The sequence below is a fragment of the Nomascus leucogenys genome, chromosome 18 (genome assembly GCF_006542625.1).
Source record: "Nomascus leucogenys isolate Asia chromosome 18, Asia_NLE_v1, whole genome shotgun sequence".
Taxonomy (NCBI): domain Eukaryota; kingdom Metazoa; phylum Chordata; class Mammalia; order Primates; family Hylobatidae; genus Nomascus; species Nomascus leucogenys.
The window spans coordinates 102084388-102099278 of NC_044398.1; the positions used below are offsets into that span (position 1 = coordinate 102084388).

A 14891-nucleotide genomic window follows, 5' to 3' on the forward strand; every position below is an offset into this window, starting at 1 on the left:
GCCCCCCGAGCATTCCAGGCCCAGCCCTGCCTACTGTGTCCCTTGCTGGCTGCGACGATCGCCCCAGCACCCTCCGCGGAGAGTGAGTGTCAGCTGTGAGGGAGGGGCACGCAGTGGCAGCACCGCCAGGGTCTCTGCAGCCCACCTTCCCCAGGACCACAGTTGGGAAGGCGCCTGGCTGGGGGACGGCACCCGGCCTCTGCAACTCGGACGAAAGGCGTGCGTGCGTGCCCCAGTGAGTTCGGGTCGGGCGACGCGCACCACCTCCCAAGTACCCGGCCCCGCGCCCTACCCGCAGCAGCGCCCAGCGAGGACTGCGAAGGAGGCAGGCTCCTGGCACTAGCTCCCGCGCGTGGGCGGGGCCGGCTGGAGGGCGCGGGGCCTCCGGGACTGTGGGCGGGGCCTCCCGGGGTGTGGGTGGGGCCTTCGGCCGTGGGCAAGGCCGGCCAGGGAGAGGCGGGGCCTCCGAGAATGGGCGAAGCCTCCGGGAGTGCGCCTTTCCCGCACATGCGCCCTGACAGCCCAACAATGGCGGCGCCCGCGGAGTCGCTGAGGAGGCGGAAAACCGGGTACTCGGACCCGGAGCCTGAGTCGCCGCCCGCGCCGGGGCGTGACCCCGCAGGCTCTCCGGCCCATCTCCACACGGGCACCTTCTGGCTGACCCGGATCGTGCTCCTGAAGGCCTTAGCCTTCGTGTACTGTGAGTGCCGGGCGGGCCCGGGACATCCGCCAGTGTCACCTCCGCGCACCACGACCCCCGCCCTCCCTCGAGACTCCCCCGCGCGGTCTCGCGGCCGCGGCGCCCCCATGCAGCCCTGCTCCCTGCTGGGGCCCTGGCGAGGCGGGGCGGGCAGGGCAGGACGAGGCTTGCTGACGACAGCGCACCCGGCCCTACCCCTGTCGCCGCCTGGAGCCTCCGGCCTGGGCTCCTGGGCTCCCGGCTCCCGGCTCCACCCGCAGGCCCGAAGTTGCACGGCCGCGCCCGCCAGGACCGGCTCGGAGCTATGCGAGGCGGGGCCGGCCCGGGCCCTGGCCCAGGAGTTCGCAGGAGAGCTGGGCAGGTGGAGGGTCATCCGTCCGTGGGCAGGTCGGGGGTCTGCGTCCTGGCTGCGGGGCGGGGGGCGGCCTGGAGAGGCGAGGCGCTCCTGCTGCCCCCGGCACAGCGCTGTGCTGACGGTGAAGGTTCCCACTGTAACTGGGCGCCCGCACGCCACATCCCTCCCGCGTGCGGCCCCTGCCAACATCCGAGGAGCCGGCCCGGGAGCCTCCTTCGCGTCTCCCAGGGGCTGAGGGAAGGTGACTGGCTGGTGGCCAGACTGGAGTTTCTCCCTTAGTGTTCTCGACTAGCTCAGTCTGCGTTCGGGAAGATTCCCAGCGGAGGCCTGGGGACAGCTCTGGAACCTCGTCTGCAAGTGAGGCCTGCGCCTCACTGTGGGAGGTGGTTGGCAGGGTCCACTGGCTGAGACCCTTCACCCCACAGCTGTGCGGGGCCCGCGTGCGCAGCCTGCAGAGCAGAGCTCTGAGAAAAGTCAGTTCACGCTCAAAACCTCTGGACCCCCTGGCCAGGGGCAGCTGGCGATTCCAACTCCCTCCCTCCCCAGTCCCTACAACCCAGAACTGGTTTGGAAGAGAACGGTCCTGTGATTACAGGGACATGTGATCACACGGATACATGTTTCATAAGCCCCACCTGTTAGTAGCAACGAAGCCCAAACGGAGTCTCTCAAATAAGCCTGGAAGTGAGGGGAGCCTGCCAGGCCGAGATGCAGCCAGCGGGGCACGTGGGCAGTCACCCTCCCAGAGGGCTCCGGAGCTGCTGGCCCCGGGCGTTGCCCACGCGTTGGTTGTAGGCCGTGGGCATTGGACGTCTCCCTTTCCTTCCGTCGTCTACTTCCCTCACGCGTGGAAGGAAAGGGTCAGGTTGCAGAAGTTCTTTGCACAGCTTTTGTCCCACGCACATCGCGGGAAGTTTGGGAGCCTGGCTGTGCTGGAGTGACGCTCAGTTTGACGTTTTGTATGACATTTGTGTGATACTTTCCACCTCCTGGTGCAAAGTGATGAGACGTGCTCATCACTACAAGGTTTCCTGTGGGATTGCAGTATCGGCTTCAGCTGGGTCTCTCTCTCTTTCTCTTTCTTTAAAGCAACTATTTTATTTTATTTATTTATTTTTTTCGAGATGGAGTCTCTGTTGCCCAGGCTGGAGTGCAGTGGCACCATGTCAGCCCACTGCAACCTCCGTCTCCAAGCGATTCTCCTGCCTCAGCCTTCCAAGTAGCTGGGATTACAGGCGCGCGCCACCACGCCTGGCTAATTTTTAAAAATACTTTTAGTAGAGATGGGGTTTCACCATGTTGGCCAGGCTGGTCTCGAACTTCTGACCTCAGGGCCTCCCAAAGTGCTGAGATTACAAGCGTGAGCCACCGTGCCCGGCCTGCAATTATTTTAAAAAGTAGTTCTTCCCAGGTTGTTTTCCCTCCACAGTATTAAACAGTCATTCTAAATGTTGGTGCTGTCACTTAGCAAACGAAAAAGTAGAGATAAAGTGAAGCTGTGAGGCTCTAATAGGCCTTTCACAGGGGAGCCCAAGATACAGTGGGAAGTCCCAGCGGCCTGGCCTCCGGAGCACAGCTTCATAAAACCATCTCAGACTCTTTCAAACGAGCTGAGGCTCCTTTGATCTCCGCAGAGATTCTCTGTTCAATTCAGAAGGAACTGCTTTTAAGCCACTGGGTCAAGGGGATATTTCAAGCCTGGTGCCCAGCATTGAACATTTCTCCTTGATATATGCATGTTCTTCTGTCTTGTGAGTACATTTGGGGTAGAATCAGTGTTTTTCTGCTGTATCAACTGGTTTCCCATCTTCCAGGGACATGGTTTTCTGGCTGAGCTGGCCCAGGGCAAGCAGGCAGTCATCCTGCATTTATCTCCTTCTAGAAAGTTCTGGATTTTACTGGGACTGTGTGCTACTCCCTGTTCCTCAGAGTCCCAGGGTTTTTCCATGTTGCCATAGGGGCTCTCCAAATATTTCACTTGATACTGAATTTTACAATGTTTATAGCTGTTGAAACACTTGTAATTAAACACATAACCAAATGTATTCTGTGGAAACTCCCCTCGTTAAAACACATTGAACTGAGGGAGGCTTACCCTTAGGCAGATTGTCTCAGCAGACATGTAGTAAAGATGTACAGATCAGGAGAACACAGAAATGCCTGCCTTATCGGGGAAGCTTCGAAGCCAGACCTGGAGAGGCCGGCTGCCAGCGACAGGCCTCTGCATTCAGCCTGACTTTGCATCCGTCCTGGGGCTGGCTCCTTCCCCCCGCGGGCCTGGGCGTTTCCATGTGCTGCCACCGAGGTGTGTAGGTGCTAGGGATGTGCTCACTGGACACAGGCGTGCATGCCGCGGGCATCCTGAGGTGTCTGGCGTGCCCTGCTGTGCTGTGGGAGCCGGGGTGTGTTAGTGGAAAGCGGCATTTTCACAGGGCTCGGAGTTGAAGACACACCTGTCTTCCTGACGTGTGGACTCCGGTCCCTAGTGTGATTACTGTGTTGAGCAGATGCTGAAGTAGCACCCTGCCTGGTGCTGACCTGGTGACAACGCCACTACCCCCAGTGGACAGCGAGGAAGCAGGGTGAGCTGCCGGCCCGGCTGTGCAGCGAGTGTCGGTAGGCCCTGGAGTTCAGCCCTGCCCTTCATTCATGCCGCTGTGCAGCCTGCGTATCCTGGACACCTGGTTCACATCTGGGCAGTGGCATTCTCGGGCCGTGACGGCCCCTGGGAGGACCAAGGCTGCCCAAGTTGGTCAGGGACTCCTGACATTGACCTTCCCCTCAGCACAGATGTCACTCCCAGGAATGGCCGAAATGCAGACGAGTAAAAGCTCATGTGACAGGAGTTTCCGGCCTAAGCAGCAGGACCTGGGTGCTGTGTTCTTGGTGTGTAGGGGCAGTGCCGGCCGCCCATGGGTGCCGGTGCCTCCTGCAGTCAGGCCTGCTCCCGTCTGTGTGCGCAGTGAGGAAACCGAACCCAAGAGCGGGCACCATGCCCAGGGTCACCGGGACAGAGGGTAGAGCAGCCTGGCCAGAAGCCCTCACTGTTTTATCGCAGGGTCGTGCACTGACGTTGTGGCCCAGCGTTCCCCGCAGAAGACTGAGGCCCTCACTGGTCAACCGTGCAGTACGAGGGCGTGTGTGGCAAACAGCTGGTCTGGAGCCTTGTCAGCCAGGCCGGCTCCTTGATGCTTTGAAATCCCCCTCCCAGGGGGCCTGGCCAGGTTGGTCCATGGGCAGCCACAGGCAGCTGGGGCTGGACTCCTGGAATTTCCAGCAGCCCTGCGTCTGTTACAGCGCCAGTGGTAGAGCTGGATTCCCTGATAAGGCGGGGAAAGGACAGCCTTGCAGGTGCTACTGAAGACACCCTAGGCTAGAGCTGCCCACCCCGGCTGGGTTCTCCTGGACTGAACTCACGTTGGTTTGCTATTGATGAGAGTCACATAGAATATGTACACAGTGCATTTTAACTGCCTCAGAATTAAGGTGTTATCTGGAAACAGTGTAATTACAGTTGGTCAGAATTGGGTTGATAGCAGTTCACTGCAGAGAACTTTCTGGAAGCTGTGACAGGTAGAAGTAGTGGGGCTCAGAGTTGGTGGGCCACACCTTAGCTGTGTGGCCTTGGCCCAAGTTGCTCATCAAGACCTTCCTGTCACTGATGAGGTGAGAGTGACCGCTGGGCCGTCCTGAGGCTGACATGGGATTCCCTGCCTGTGCACACTTCCCAGAAGGCAGACCGAGGACACACCGGCCCGTGAGACGGCTCACAGGCAGCCACGGAGTATATCTGAACATCGGAAAGGACCTTTCCTTTGAAGCTCAAACATTTATGAGATATTGTTACAATTCGGAAGGGATTTGTAGGTGAAATGTGACATGAAGACTGGGTAACGCTGGCATTTGCAGACTGACTTTATGACTGGCACTTTTCATGGGTGCCATGGCGTCAGCGCAGAGACACTCCTGAGGGATTTGGTCTGTCGGTCCGTGTGTTTGTGGGGGCCGAGTACTGGACAGGCCTAGGAGGGAACCGCCCCGGCCAGGGCCGACCGCTCAGCGCCTGCACAGTGCATGAGTGCTGGGGGCTTTGGGACACACACTCCCTGCTGCCTCTGGGGCAGATGTCCACCTGCACTGCTTGCAGTGAGAGGCTGGGGCCCCAGTGGACGAGCCATGGTGCCTGAACTGCTCCCGCTGTGTCCCCGCCACGTGAGGCATCTCTTCCTGACCGTGGTCCTGAGAGCACCTGGCCTCTGCCTTCCCAGGGTTGAACTGCACTTGTTCTCTCTGGCTGCCAACGCCCTTCCGGCCTTCAGACTTAGCCCTCATCACTCGTGGACTCCTGACCCCACCCAGGGCTGACCACCTGCTCTCTGCTTCGTTTGCGGCTGGTATTGTCGCCGTTCCAGTGTTGTTCTTGTGCCTGTCTCCCCTCTAGCTGCTTGCAGTCAGGGAGAGGACTTTCTTTATACCTCTATACCCTGTCTTCTAGGGGCATCTCCTGCTCAGTGAAATGTGCTGACCTGTAGCAGGTAGTGTCTACCAGGGCTTAGTGTCAGCATGGGACACTTTTCCAGCCATTACCCCTTCCTCCCCCTCCACCTGCCTCTAGCCCTGAGGTGCGGCCCAGCAGGACAGACACTGCCACAGCCCTCCCTTGGTTGTGTTCATACTTCCTGGGCTGCTCATGTCTTCCTGTTTGCTGGTGGAGTCTCTTTTTGCTGGAGTGTATCCCCAAGCAGCTTTTCCAGAAAGGACCAACTTGCCCAGATCTGTAATTCCCCATCAAAGCCACTTTCTCAGAGCTTTGCAGCATTGAGGAGGCATCTTCAAGCATCTGACTCTTCTTCTTCTCCCTGGAAGCTTCTGGAGTCTCAGTGCCTTGCTCTCCTGCTCTCCACCTTTGCTCTCTGTTCTGCTTATTTATCTAGGAGTCTCTGAGGCTCTTTTTTTTTCTCTCTTGTCATGGCCTCGGTGAGCCCTTCAGCCTCAAGGCTTGTCCTTGGCTCTGGATGCGGCTCTTCTGGCCTCACCCCAGTCTGCCCATGTGTTCCAAACACCGCATGCCCCAGCTGGGTTCCAAACAGGGCGGGCGGGAGCCACTCTCCTGTCTAGCTTCCTAGCGTGGGCTGGAACCTGGGAAAGTCTCTCCGTGAAGCTGAATGGAGAAGAACATGGCTTCCCCAAGGCCCTAGGAGCCAAGCACCACACAGAAGCCACCGCTTGGCTGTGATCCCGAGTGACGGGGACAGCCTGGGCTGCAGAAGGAATGCCCGACGCTGGCGGGAACGGAGGGGTTTTTCTTGCCCGTCTTTCCAGTTCCACATTGTCACATTGGAGTCCTGGGCTCAGTGAGATTATGTTGAAAATCCAACCTGTAGGGGATCTCCATGCTAGTTTTGTCCTTTAGGCGTGGAGGCATGCGTGCCGCACTGTGGCGTCTATTCTGTGCGCCTGCTCACCGCCCTTCCTTCTTTTCCGCATGGGGCGGTTTTATCGCTTCTCCCCAGCAGCTGCTCCGGCGAGGTGGGGCCACGGTGCCATCGGTAGGGTGTCTGTGAGTCTCACCGCAGCCCTTGCAGCTTGGCATCCTCCTCAGATGACACCCAAGGCAGGGTTGACGTGGCAGGCAGAATCGTTTGCACCCGTATTTGCTAAACTCTCAGCTGTTCTTCAGAAAATTTGAGGAGAAAATGAAACCAAAAAGAATACTTCAAACCCTGCTCAGCTGGTTTTGTTCTGAGCTTTCAGTGGCTCTAAGAGCTCATGGGAAATGAGTTCTTTTTCTTTTCTCCAGGCCACTTGAATTCTAATGAAATGCACCACTTGGTTTTACAAGTTCTTCTATAAAATACTTGCTTATTTAAAAAGCAAACAGCACTGCCCTACCTCGGAGCTCTGCAGCACATACCTTTAAAGAAAAAATACTTGAGGTCACTGTGCCGAGGCCCAGAATTTAACCACGGCCAGTAAGAACCATCAACAGAGAACGGCGTTTCTGGGATGACTGTTTTAATTTTACAACAATTTAACTGAAAGGAGGAAAGAGAAAGCTGATTTTTTTTTTCTGATTCTTTTTTTTTTTTTTTTTTTTTTGAGATGGAGTTTCACTTTTTTGCCCAGGCTGGAGTGCAGTGGTGCCATCTCCTCTCACTACAACCTCCGCCTTCCGGTTTCAAGCGATTCTCCTGCCTCAGCCTCCCGAGTAGCTGGGGCTACAGGCACAGGCTGCCACACCCAGCTATTTCTTTCTGATTCTGAAACAAAGTATTTACCAGCCATGCCTGTTGTTGGCTGCTCCGGTGACGCGGTATTTCCTGGTTGCAGCTCCCAGGTCAGGCTCTGGGTCCCTGTGAGAGGCAGGTGGTCGCCATGGCTGCCTCCTGTGTGGGGTAGTGATGGGGCCTTCCGAAGCTTGACTGGTTGGTTAGTTTTGCTTTGAGAGCCTGTGATGTTTCAAAATTTTTGCTGCATCTTTTTATGTAGCTATTTTTATAACATGAGTAGAGGTTGAAATAGTTTTTTTCTCTGAAATCTCAGTTCAGTCTCTCTTCCTTTTTCCTGATAAGCAGGAAGTATCCTATGCTTCTTGCCTTAGAATTACTGATTTAGGCTATTGCTTTGGTGAGGCCACATCTTGTTTTCCTCTGTGGTCCTGGAGTTTGCGTTGTGGTGAGGGGTGGAGCACATCCACCCTTCAGCCAGCGCCGATTAGGTCCCTGTGGGAAAGGGGCCCCAGCCTGGCACCGATGAGGGCTGCGCCCTGGAGTGTGCAGTGGCTGAACAGTCACCGTCTGTGTTTCTCCCACCTGCATACATGCCAGGACATACACACACGCATCCCTGTACACGCGCACATACATGTATACATGTGCACACGTGTATGGAGACATGCACACACCCCTGCACACAGACACAGGGCATCCATGCACAGGTGCACATGTGTACAGACACATGCACACACGGGCATGTCATACCCATATGCACACACACTGGCCTGAGCTCCTGTGGAAGCTGCTGGTGTGGTCCCTGCACATGTGGCCGCTGGGGCTGAGGGTCCCTGTGCATGTGGTTGCTGGGGCTGAGGGCCTGCCGCAAGGTGTACTCTATGTTGTTAGAAGGTCAGCGCTCACGACTCAGGTCCCTTCCACCCAGTGGTGGAAGCGGGAGGGGTGTGGGGAGCCTTCTGCTGCAGCCCTGTTTCCCGCCCCGTGTCCCACCCTGTGTCTACTCTGTGTCTCACCCCATGTCCACCCTGTGTCCATCCCATGTCCGCCTGTGTCCACCCTCTTCCTCCTCACTTGAAGCTGCCCCCCACCCACCTGCCATCCCCAGCCCCTTTAGAGGTCACCAGTCCTGGCCCTTTTGTCGCCCAGGGCCCTGCGGTGCTCTGCCTGTGGCCCTGCTCCCGCTGCCCTGGAGGGAGGCTGCTCACAGCACTTCATGCCGGGCACTGAGTGGTGCAGAGTCTTCAAGAAGCCTTTACTTTTTAAAATTTTTTTATTAAAAATAAAACTATTAACTAAAACTGCAGACTCTATAGCTTTTCCACCCGTGCCTGTTCTGTTCTGGGACCCGGTTTTGTCCTGGCGTCTCCTCCCTCTCTCCGTGGTCTGTGAGTCTCCCAGACTTTCCCGTGCTTTCCAACCTTGACGGTGTCGAGCAGGCCTGTCATGGTGTCTGTAGAGCGTCCCTCACGTTGGGTCCGTCTGGTGTTTTCTCGCAATTAGACTGGGTGATGGGTTTTGGGAAGATGCCCACAGAGGTGCGGGGCCCTTCCCATCACACTGTATCGGGGACCTGATGTCCATACGGCTTTCTGATCACCTGGCCAAAGGCTGCCTGCCAGGTGTCCTCTCTGTCAGGTCCCTGCTTTCCCACTCGCTCTGTCCTCTGGAAGCCACTCACTGGGTCCAGCCCCCGCCTCCCAGAGGGAGTCTCTGCGGACATTATGTGGAATTCCTCTGTGAGGAAGATCTTGTTACTTACTTGTTTGTGGTCACTGATTTTGTCACTATGGACCCATGCCCATTTATTTTCCCTCTGGGTTGTGATCCAGTGCTGTCACCATGAGTCTGTGTCTGGGTTGTGATCCAGTGTTGTCACCATGATCTGAGTTGTGATCCAGTGTTGTCACCGTGAGTCTGTGCCTGGGTTGTGATCCAGTGTTGTCACCGTGAGTCTGTGCCTGGGTTGTGATCCAGTGTTGTCACCATGAGTCTGTGTCTGGGTTGTGATCCAGTGCTGTCACCGTGAGTCTGTGCCTGGGTTGTGATCCAGTGTTGTCACCGTGATCTGGGTTGTGATCCAGTGTTGTCACCGTGAATCTATGTCTGGGTTGTGATCCAATGCTGTCACTGTGAGTTTGCTGCTCAGCTTCTCCAGCTTTGACCACTAGTGGCTTTCCCGTCCTTCCCTGCGGGGATGCTTCCAGCCCAGCTTCTGTTTCTCTGCCCCAGCCCTAGAATGAGCTGTTTCCAAGGAGCCCTGGTTCTTTTTAGGGTAGCATAGAAACTTCGATCTGGGCACTGGGAGGGCCGTTGCTCCCGGGGTGTCACAGCTGCTGGCCCTCTTCCTGGGCAGAGCTAGGCTCTGTATGTCACTGTCTCATTTCACACATGTGATTGCTTCTCTGTCGTATCCACCCATCCATCTGTAAGTATACGAAGGTCAACCGGGTCCATGCCGATGACTCTGACTCTCTCTCACCTGGCACACGGTGTATTCCAGCCTTCAGTCCTGGCACACCGTGTATTCCAGTCTTCCCTGCTGGCCCATCTGAATCCTCCCTCTCTGCTAGTGAGAACCTGGCTCCCCCGACTCCTCTGGCATCTGCTCAGCCCCGGTGCACGTGCGAGAATTGTCCACCCAGGCCCGGGGGAAAAAGCCCTGGAGTGCAGTGTTTGTGTACAGCTCCTTCTGGCCTTGTGGTCTCCACTCAGAACATTTTCCAGAGTTGCTTAGGCAGCTCCTGCCCTCTGGCCAGTGTGGTTCTGTTTCACATTCATGCGTGTGGAGCCTGCATTCCATCTGCATCCCCCGACCTCTTGGTTGGGTCTTCCCCCAATAGTTCGTGCGCATTAAAGTTCATCTTGTGTAATGCTCAGTGCTGTGGGCTTTGCCTCCATCATCCCAGCTCCAGCCCCAAGTCCCCCATGCATGGGAGTGACCACTTCCCCTGCACCAGCCCCTGGCACGCCTGGGTCTGTCTCCCATCCCTCTGGTTTTGCCTTTTCCAGTGTGACATACGAATGGAATCACGCAGTATATAGCCTGTTGGGTCTAGATTCTTTTACTTAGCAAAATGCACTTAAGATTCATCCATGTTGTTATCTGAACCAACAGCTGCATTCTTATCTCTGATTATGTTTCTGTTGCACAAATGCACCTCCGGTTATTTATCCACTTCCACCGTGAAGAACGTCTTCCTTGTTTCTAGTTTTTAGTGACTATGAACAGAGCTGCTATGAGCATCTGCACGAGGCTTCTGTGTGAGCACGTTTTCAGGTTGAAGGCCAGAGAGGCGCAGCAGTTGTGTTGTAAGGTAACCCTTCATTACCTGGGTCAGACGCCACCGTCTGCCGTCCACAGTGGTACGCCACAGTATTCCCGGCACAGCGAGGGCACTCCTGCTGTCCCAAACCTTCCACAGCATTGGGCACTGTCCATTTTCGGTTTTTTTGGTTTTTTTTTTTTTTGTTTTTTTTTTTTGAGACAGAGTCTTACTCTGTCACCGAGGCTGGAGTGCAGTGGCACTGTGTCGGCTCACTGCAACCTCTGCCTCTCGGGTTCAAGCAATTCTCCTGCCTCAGCCTCATGAGTAGCTGGGACTACAGGTGTGCGCCACCACGCCCAGCTAATTTTTGTATTTTTAGTAGAGATGGGGTTTCACCATGTTGGCCAGGCTGGTCTTGAACTCCTGACCTCAGGTGATCTGCCCGCCTTGGCCTCCCAAAGTACTGGGATTACAGGCGTGAGCCACCGCGCCCGGCCTGGGCACTGTCCATTTTCAAACACTTTGGCCACAGTGACGTGTGTGTGGTGACAGCACGTTGTGGTTTTCATTGGCATGTCCCCAGTGACGAATGATGTTGAGCGTCTTTTCACGTGTTATTTGCCATCCGTACACCTTTCCTATGTCTGTTCAGATTTTGTGGCCTGGTTTTTTTCTTCCCACCTTTAACATTGGGTTGTTTGTTTTCTAATTATTGAATTTTAAAAGTTCTTTAAATATTCTAGATACAAATCCTTGATCAGATGTGTGATTTGCCAGTATTTTCTTCTAATCTGTGGTTTGTGTTTTCATTCTGTTAAAAGTAGCTTTTACAGATCAAAAGTTTTTCATTTTGATAAAGTTCAATTTACAGTTTTTAATTTCATAGATTATGCTTTTGGTGTTGTATCTAAAAACTTGTTGCCAAACCCAAGTCACATAGATTTTCTTCTATATTTCCATCTAGAAGTCTTATGCTTTCATGTTTTACATTTAGGTCTGTGATCCTTTTTGGTTAATTTTTGTGTAAGGTGTGAAGTGTGTTCAGGTCCATCTTTTTGCATGTGGACATCCATTTGTTCCAACATGATTGTTAGAGAGACTCTTCTTTGTTTTTTATTTATCTTGTAGAGACGGGGTCTCACTGTGTTGCCCAGGCTGCTCTGGAACTCCTGGGCTCAAGCGATCCTCCTGCCTCGGCCTCCCAAAGTGCTGGGATGACAGGTGTGAGCCACTGCACCCACCCAAGGCTGCTGTTTGTCTGTATAGTTGCCTTTGAACCTTTGTCAGAATTTGTTCACTTTGTGTGTTGGGTCAGGGGCTGGTGGGCTATGTCTGGGCCCTCTCTTCCATTCCATTGAGTTCTGCGGCTCTTCCTTAATCAATACTATGCTGTCTTGATGTGGTCTTGATTAGCTTTTTAGTAAGTCTTGAAACTGGGTAATGTGAGTCCTCCACCTCTGTTCTTTTCCAGATGATTTTGGCTTTTTAATCCCTTTGCCCTCCCATGTACATTCTAGAATCAGCTTGTCAGCCTCAGCGGAAGCACTGACTGGGTGTTTTGGTTCAGATTGTGCCGAATTTGTGGATCAAATTGACACCTTAATGATTTTGATTCTTCCAATCCATGAACATGGTCTATCTCTTCATATAGTTAGATCTTGTTTTATTTTTTTAATCAGTGTTTTGTAGTTTTCCATGCGCAGATTCCATTTGTATTTTTTTAGATTTATAAATGCATGGGGAAAAGTACATGTACTAGCTTCCTACATGTCTACACAGACACTCACTCCAAACCAGCACGCACAGTTACAGAGACATGGACCCCAAGCCAGCTTCCTACACGTAGTAGGAAGCCGCATGTACTTGTGGGGTTGCTCTTGTGATATTTTTATCATTATACAATATCTTCTTTCATCCCTGTGTCATTCCTTGTTCGCAGATCGACTTTTTTCATTTTGAGATGGAGTCTCTGTTGCCCAGGCTGGAGTGCAATGGCACCATCTCGGCTCACTGCAGCCTCCCGGGTTCAAGTGATTCTCCTGCCTCAGCCTCCCAAGTAGGTGGGACTACTGGGGTGCACCACCACATCCGACTAATTTTTGTATTTTTTAAGTAGAGACAGGGTTTTGCCATATTGGCCAGGCTGGTCTCAAACTCCTGACCTCAGGTGATCCACCCACCTCAGCTTCCCAAAGTGCTGGAATTACAGGCATGAGCCACCGTGCCCGGCCCTTAAATCTACTTTTTTTTTTTTTTTTTTTTTTTTTGAGATGGAGTTTTGCTCTTGTCGCCCAGGCTGGAGTGCAGTGGCACAATCTCGGCTCACTGCAACCTCCGCCTCCCAGGTTCAAGCCATTCTCCTGTCTCAGCCTCCTGAGTAGCTGGGATTACAGGCATGCACCATAACGCCCAGCTAATTTTTGTATTTTTAGTAGAGACGGGGTTTTTCCATGTTGCCCAGGCTGGTCTCAAATTCCTGACCTCAGGTGACCCGCCTGCCTTGGCCTCCCAAAGTGCCGGGATTACAGGCGTGAGCCACCGTGCCCGGCCCTTAAATCTACTTTTTATGATGTTAATAGAGCCACTTCAGCTTTCTTTTGTTTATATTTTTTATTTTTAATTTTTTTCAGCCATAGTGAATTAGATCCAGCTTTCTTTTGATTCACATTTGCATGGTATATCTTTTTTACTTTTAACCTACTTTTTCATTCTTCACATTTACACACGGGAATGTGGTTCTCTCGTCTGTCAGCATCTCTGGGTAAACATTCAGTGTTCTACAAATACTGACATCCAGAGGATGTGAGAGTGATGTTGTGGGGTGGGCGCCGTGAGACGTGAACTCGGAGACCTGTGGATGTGACAGTGCCATTGTGGGTGGGCGCCCATAATGGTGAATGCTGAGTGCAATCCGGGTGGTCAGCTGGCTGTCTCTGTGTAGCCAGGCACACAATTTATATACACACGTCTAGTTTACTTCTATGTGTATGCGTGTATACACACACTGTGTCTGCTGCAGGCACGCATTTTATATACAGGTGTCCAGTTTGCTTAGATGTGTATGCGTGTATACACACACTGCGTCTGCTGCAGGCACGCATTTTATATACAAGTGTCTGGTTTGCTTCCGTGTGTGCGTGTATGCACACACTGCATCTGCTGCAGCTTGGCTTTTCCAATGTTTCCCCCAAGATCTTGAGAAAGTACTCAGACTCCTGAGTCTGGGGTTTGGACCCCAAACTGTGGGCTAGACTCTGCCTCGCCTTCCCGCCTGCCTTGCCCCGCAATCTCAGCTGTGCCCACGGTGTCCACATGTGGTTTGTTCCTAATCACGCTTGTTTTGTCTGCTTTTCTTCCAGTCGTGGCATTCCTGGTGGCTTTCCATCAGAACAAGCAGCTGATCGGTGACAGGGGGCTGCTTCCCTGCAGAGTGTTCCTGAAGAACTTCCAGCAGTACTTCCAGGACAGGACGAGCTGGGAAGTCTTCAGCTACATGCCCACCATCCTCTGGCTGATGGACTGGTCAGACATGAACTCCAACCTGGACTTGCTGGCTCTTCTTGGACTGGGCATCTCGTCTTTCGTCCTGATCACGGGCTGCGCCAACATGCTTCTCATGGCTGCCCTGTGGGGCCTCTACATGTCCCTGGTCAATGTGGGCCAAGTCTGGTGAGTAGGAGGAATGGAGCGGTCGGAGCTCAGGGCTTGCTGTCACTCAGCACGCACACCGCGGGTCTGCTGGCACTTGGAAAGACTGGACGAGCGTTCATCTTGAATTCATTCAGGAGGGTATCGTCATTTTACTTAGGCCATGGCAGAGCGGCCAGTGCACCAGCCACAGCAGCCACCCATCTTCAGGATTAAAACCCCACCTCTTTGCAGTAGCTCGTCCTTACTTAAAGGACTGTGTTGCCAGCTTACTGGAGCCAGAGGGATGGGGAAAGGGAGGCAGAAGCAGTGGGTGAGTGTCTATGTGGACGTGCAGGAAGCTGGTTCGGGGTGAGTGTCTATGTAGGAGGCTGGTGTGGGGTGAGTGTCTATGTAGGAGGCTGGTGTGGGGTGAGTGTCTATGTAGGAGGCTGGTGTGGGGTGGGTGTCTGTGTGGACATGTAGGAGGCTGGTGTGGGGTGAGTGTCTGTGTGGACATGTAGGAGGCTGGTGTGGGGTGAGTGTCTGTGTGGACGTGTAGGAAGCTGGGGATGCGCTGGCTCCTGCGTGCCCAGCTTGGTTCCGCCCTTGATGGGAGAGCTGGGCTTTGCATGGAGACTGAGGATGGCTCTTGTGCCTTTCTTGGACGGGAGACAGGAGGCAGCTGGCACAGGGCTGAGTGGTTGGAA

General features: G+C 54.0%; 1 protein-coding gene across 1 annotated transcript; it reads left to right on the forward strand.

Annotated features, from left to right (window-relative positions):
- Positions 1-494: 494 nt before the first annotated feature.
- On the forward strand, positions 495-14275 carry LOC105737872 (lipase maturation factor 1-like). Its single transcript, XM_030798284.1, has 2 exons — positions 495-700; positions 13914-14275. Exons 1-2 carry the CDS (start codon positions 508-510, stop codon positions 14225-14227), a joined length of 507 nt encoding a protein of 168 aa, XP_030654144.1. The 5' UTR covers positions 495-507; the 3' UTR covers positions 14228-14275.
- Positions 14276-14891: the final 616 nt, after the last annotated feature.

Coding starts and splice junctions, on each gene's coding strand:
- LOC105737872 (XM_030798284.1), top strand. CDS start 508: ATGCGCCCTGACAGCCCAACAATGGCGGCGCCCGCGGAGTCGCTGAGG. Junction 701..13,913: donor GGCCTTAGCCTTCGTGTACT/GTGAGTGCCGGG, acceptor CTTTTCTTCCAG/TCGTGGCATTCCTGGTGGCT.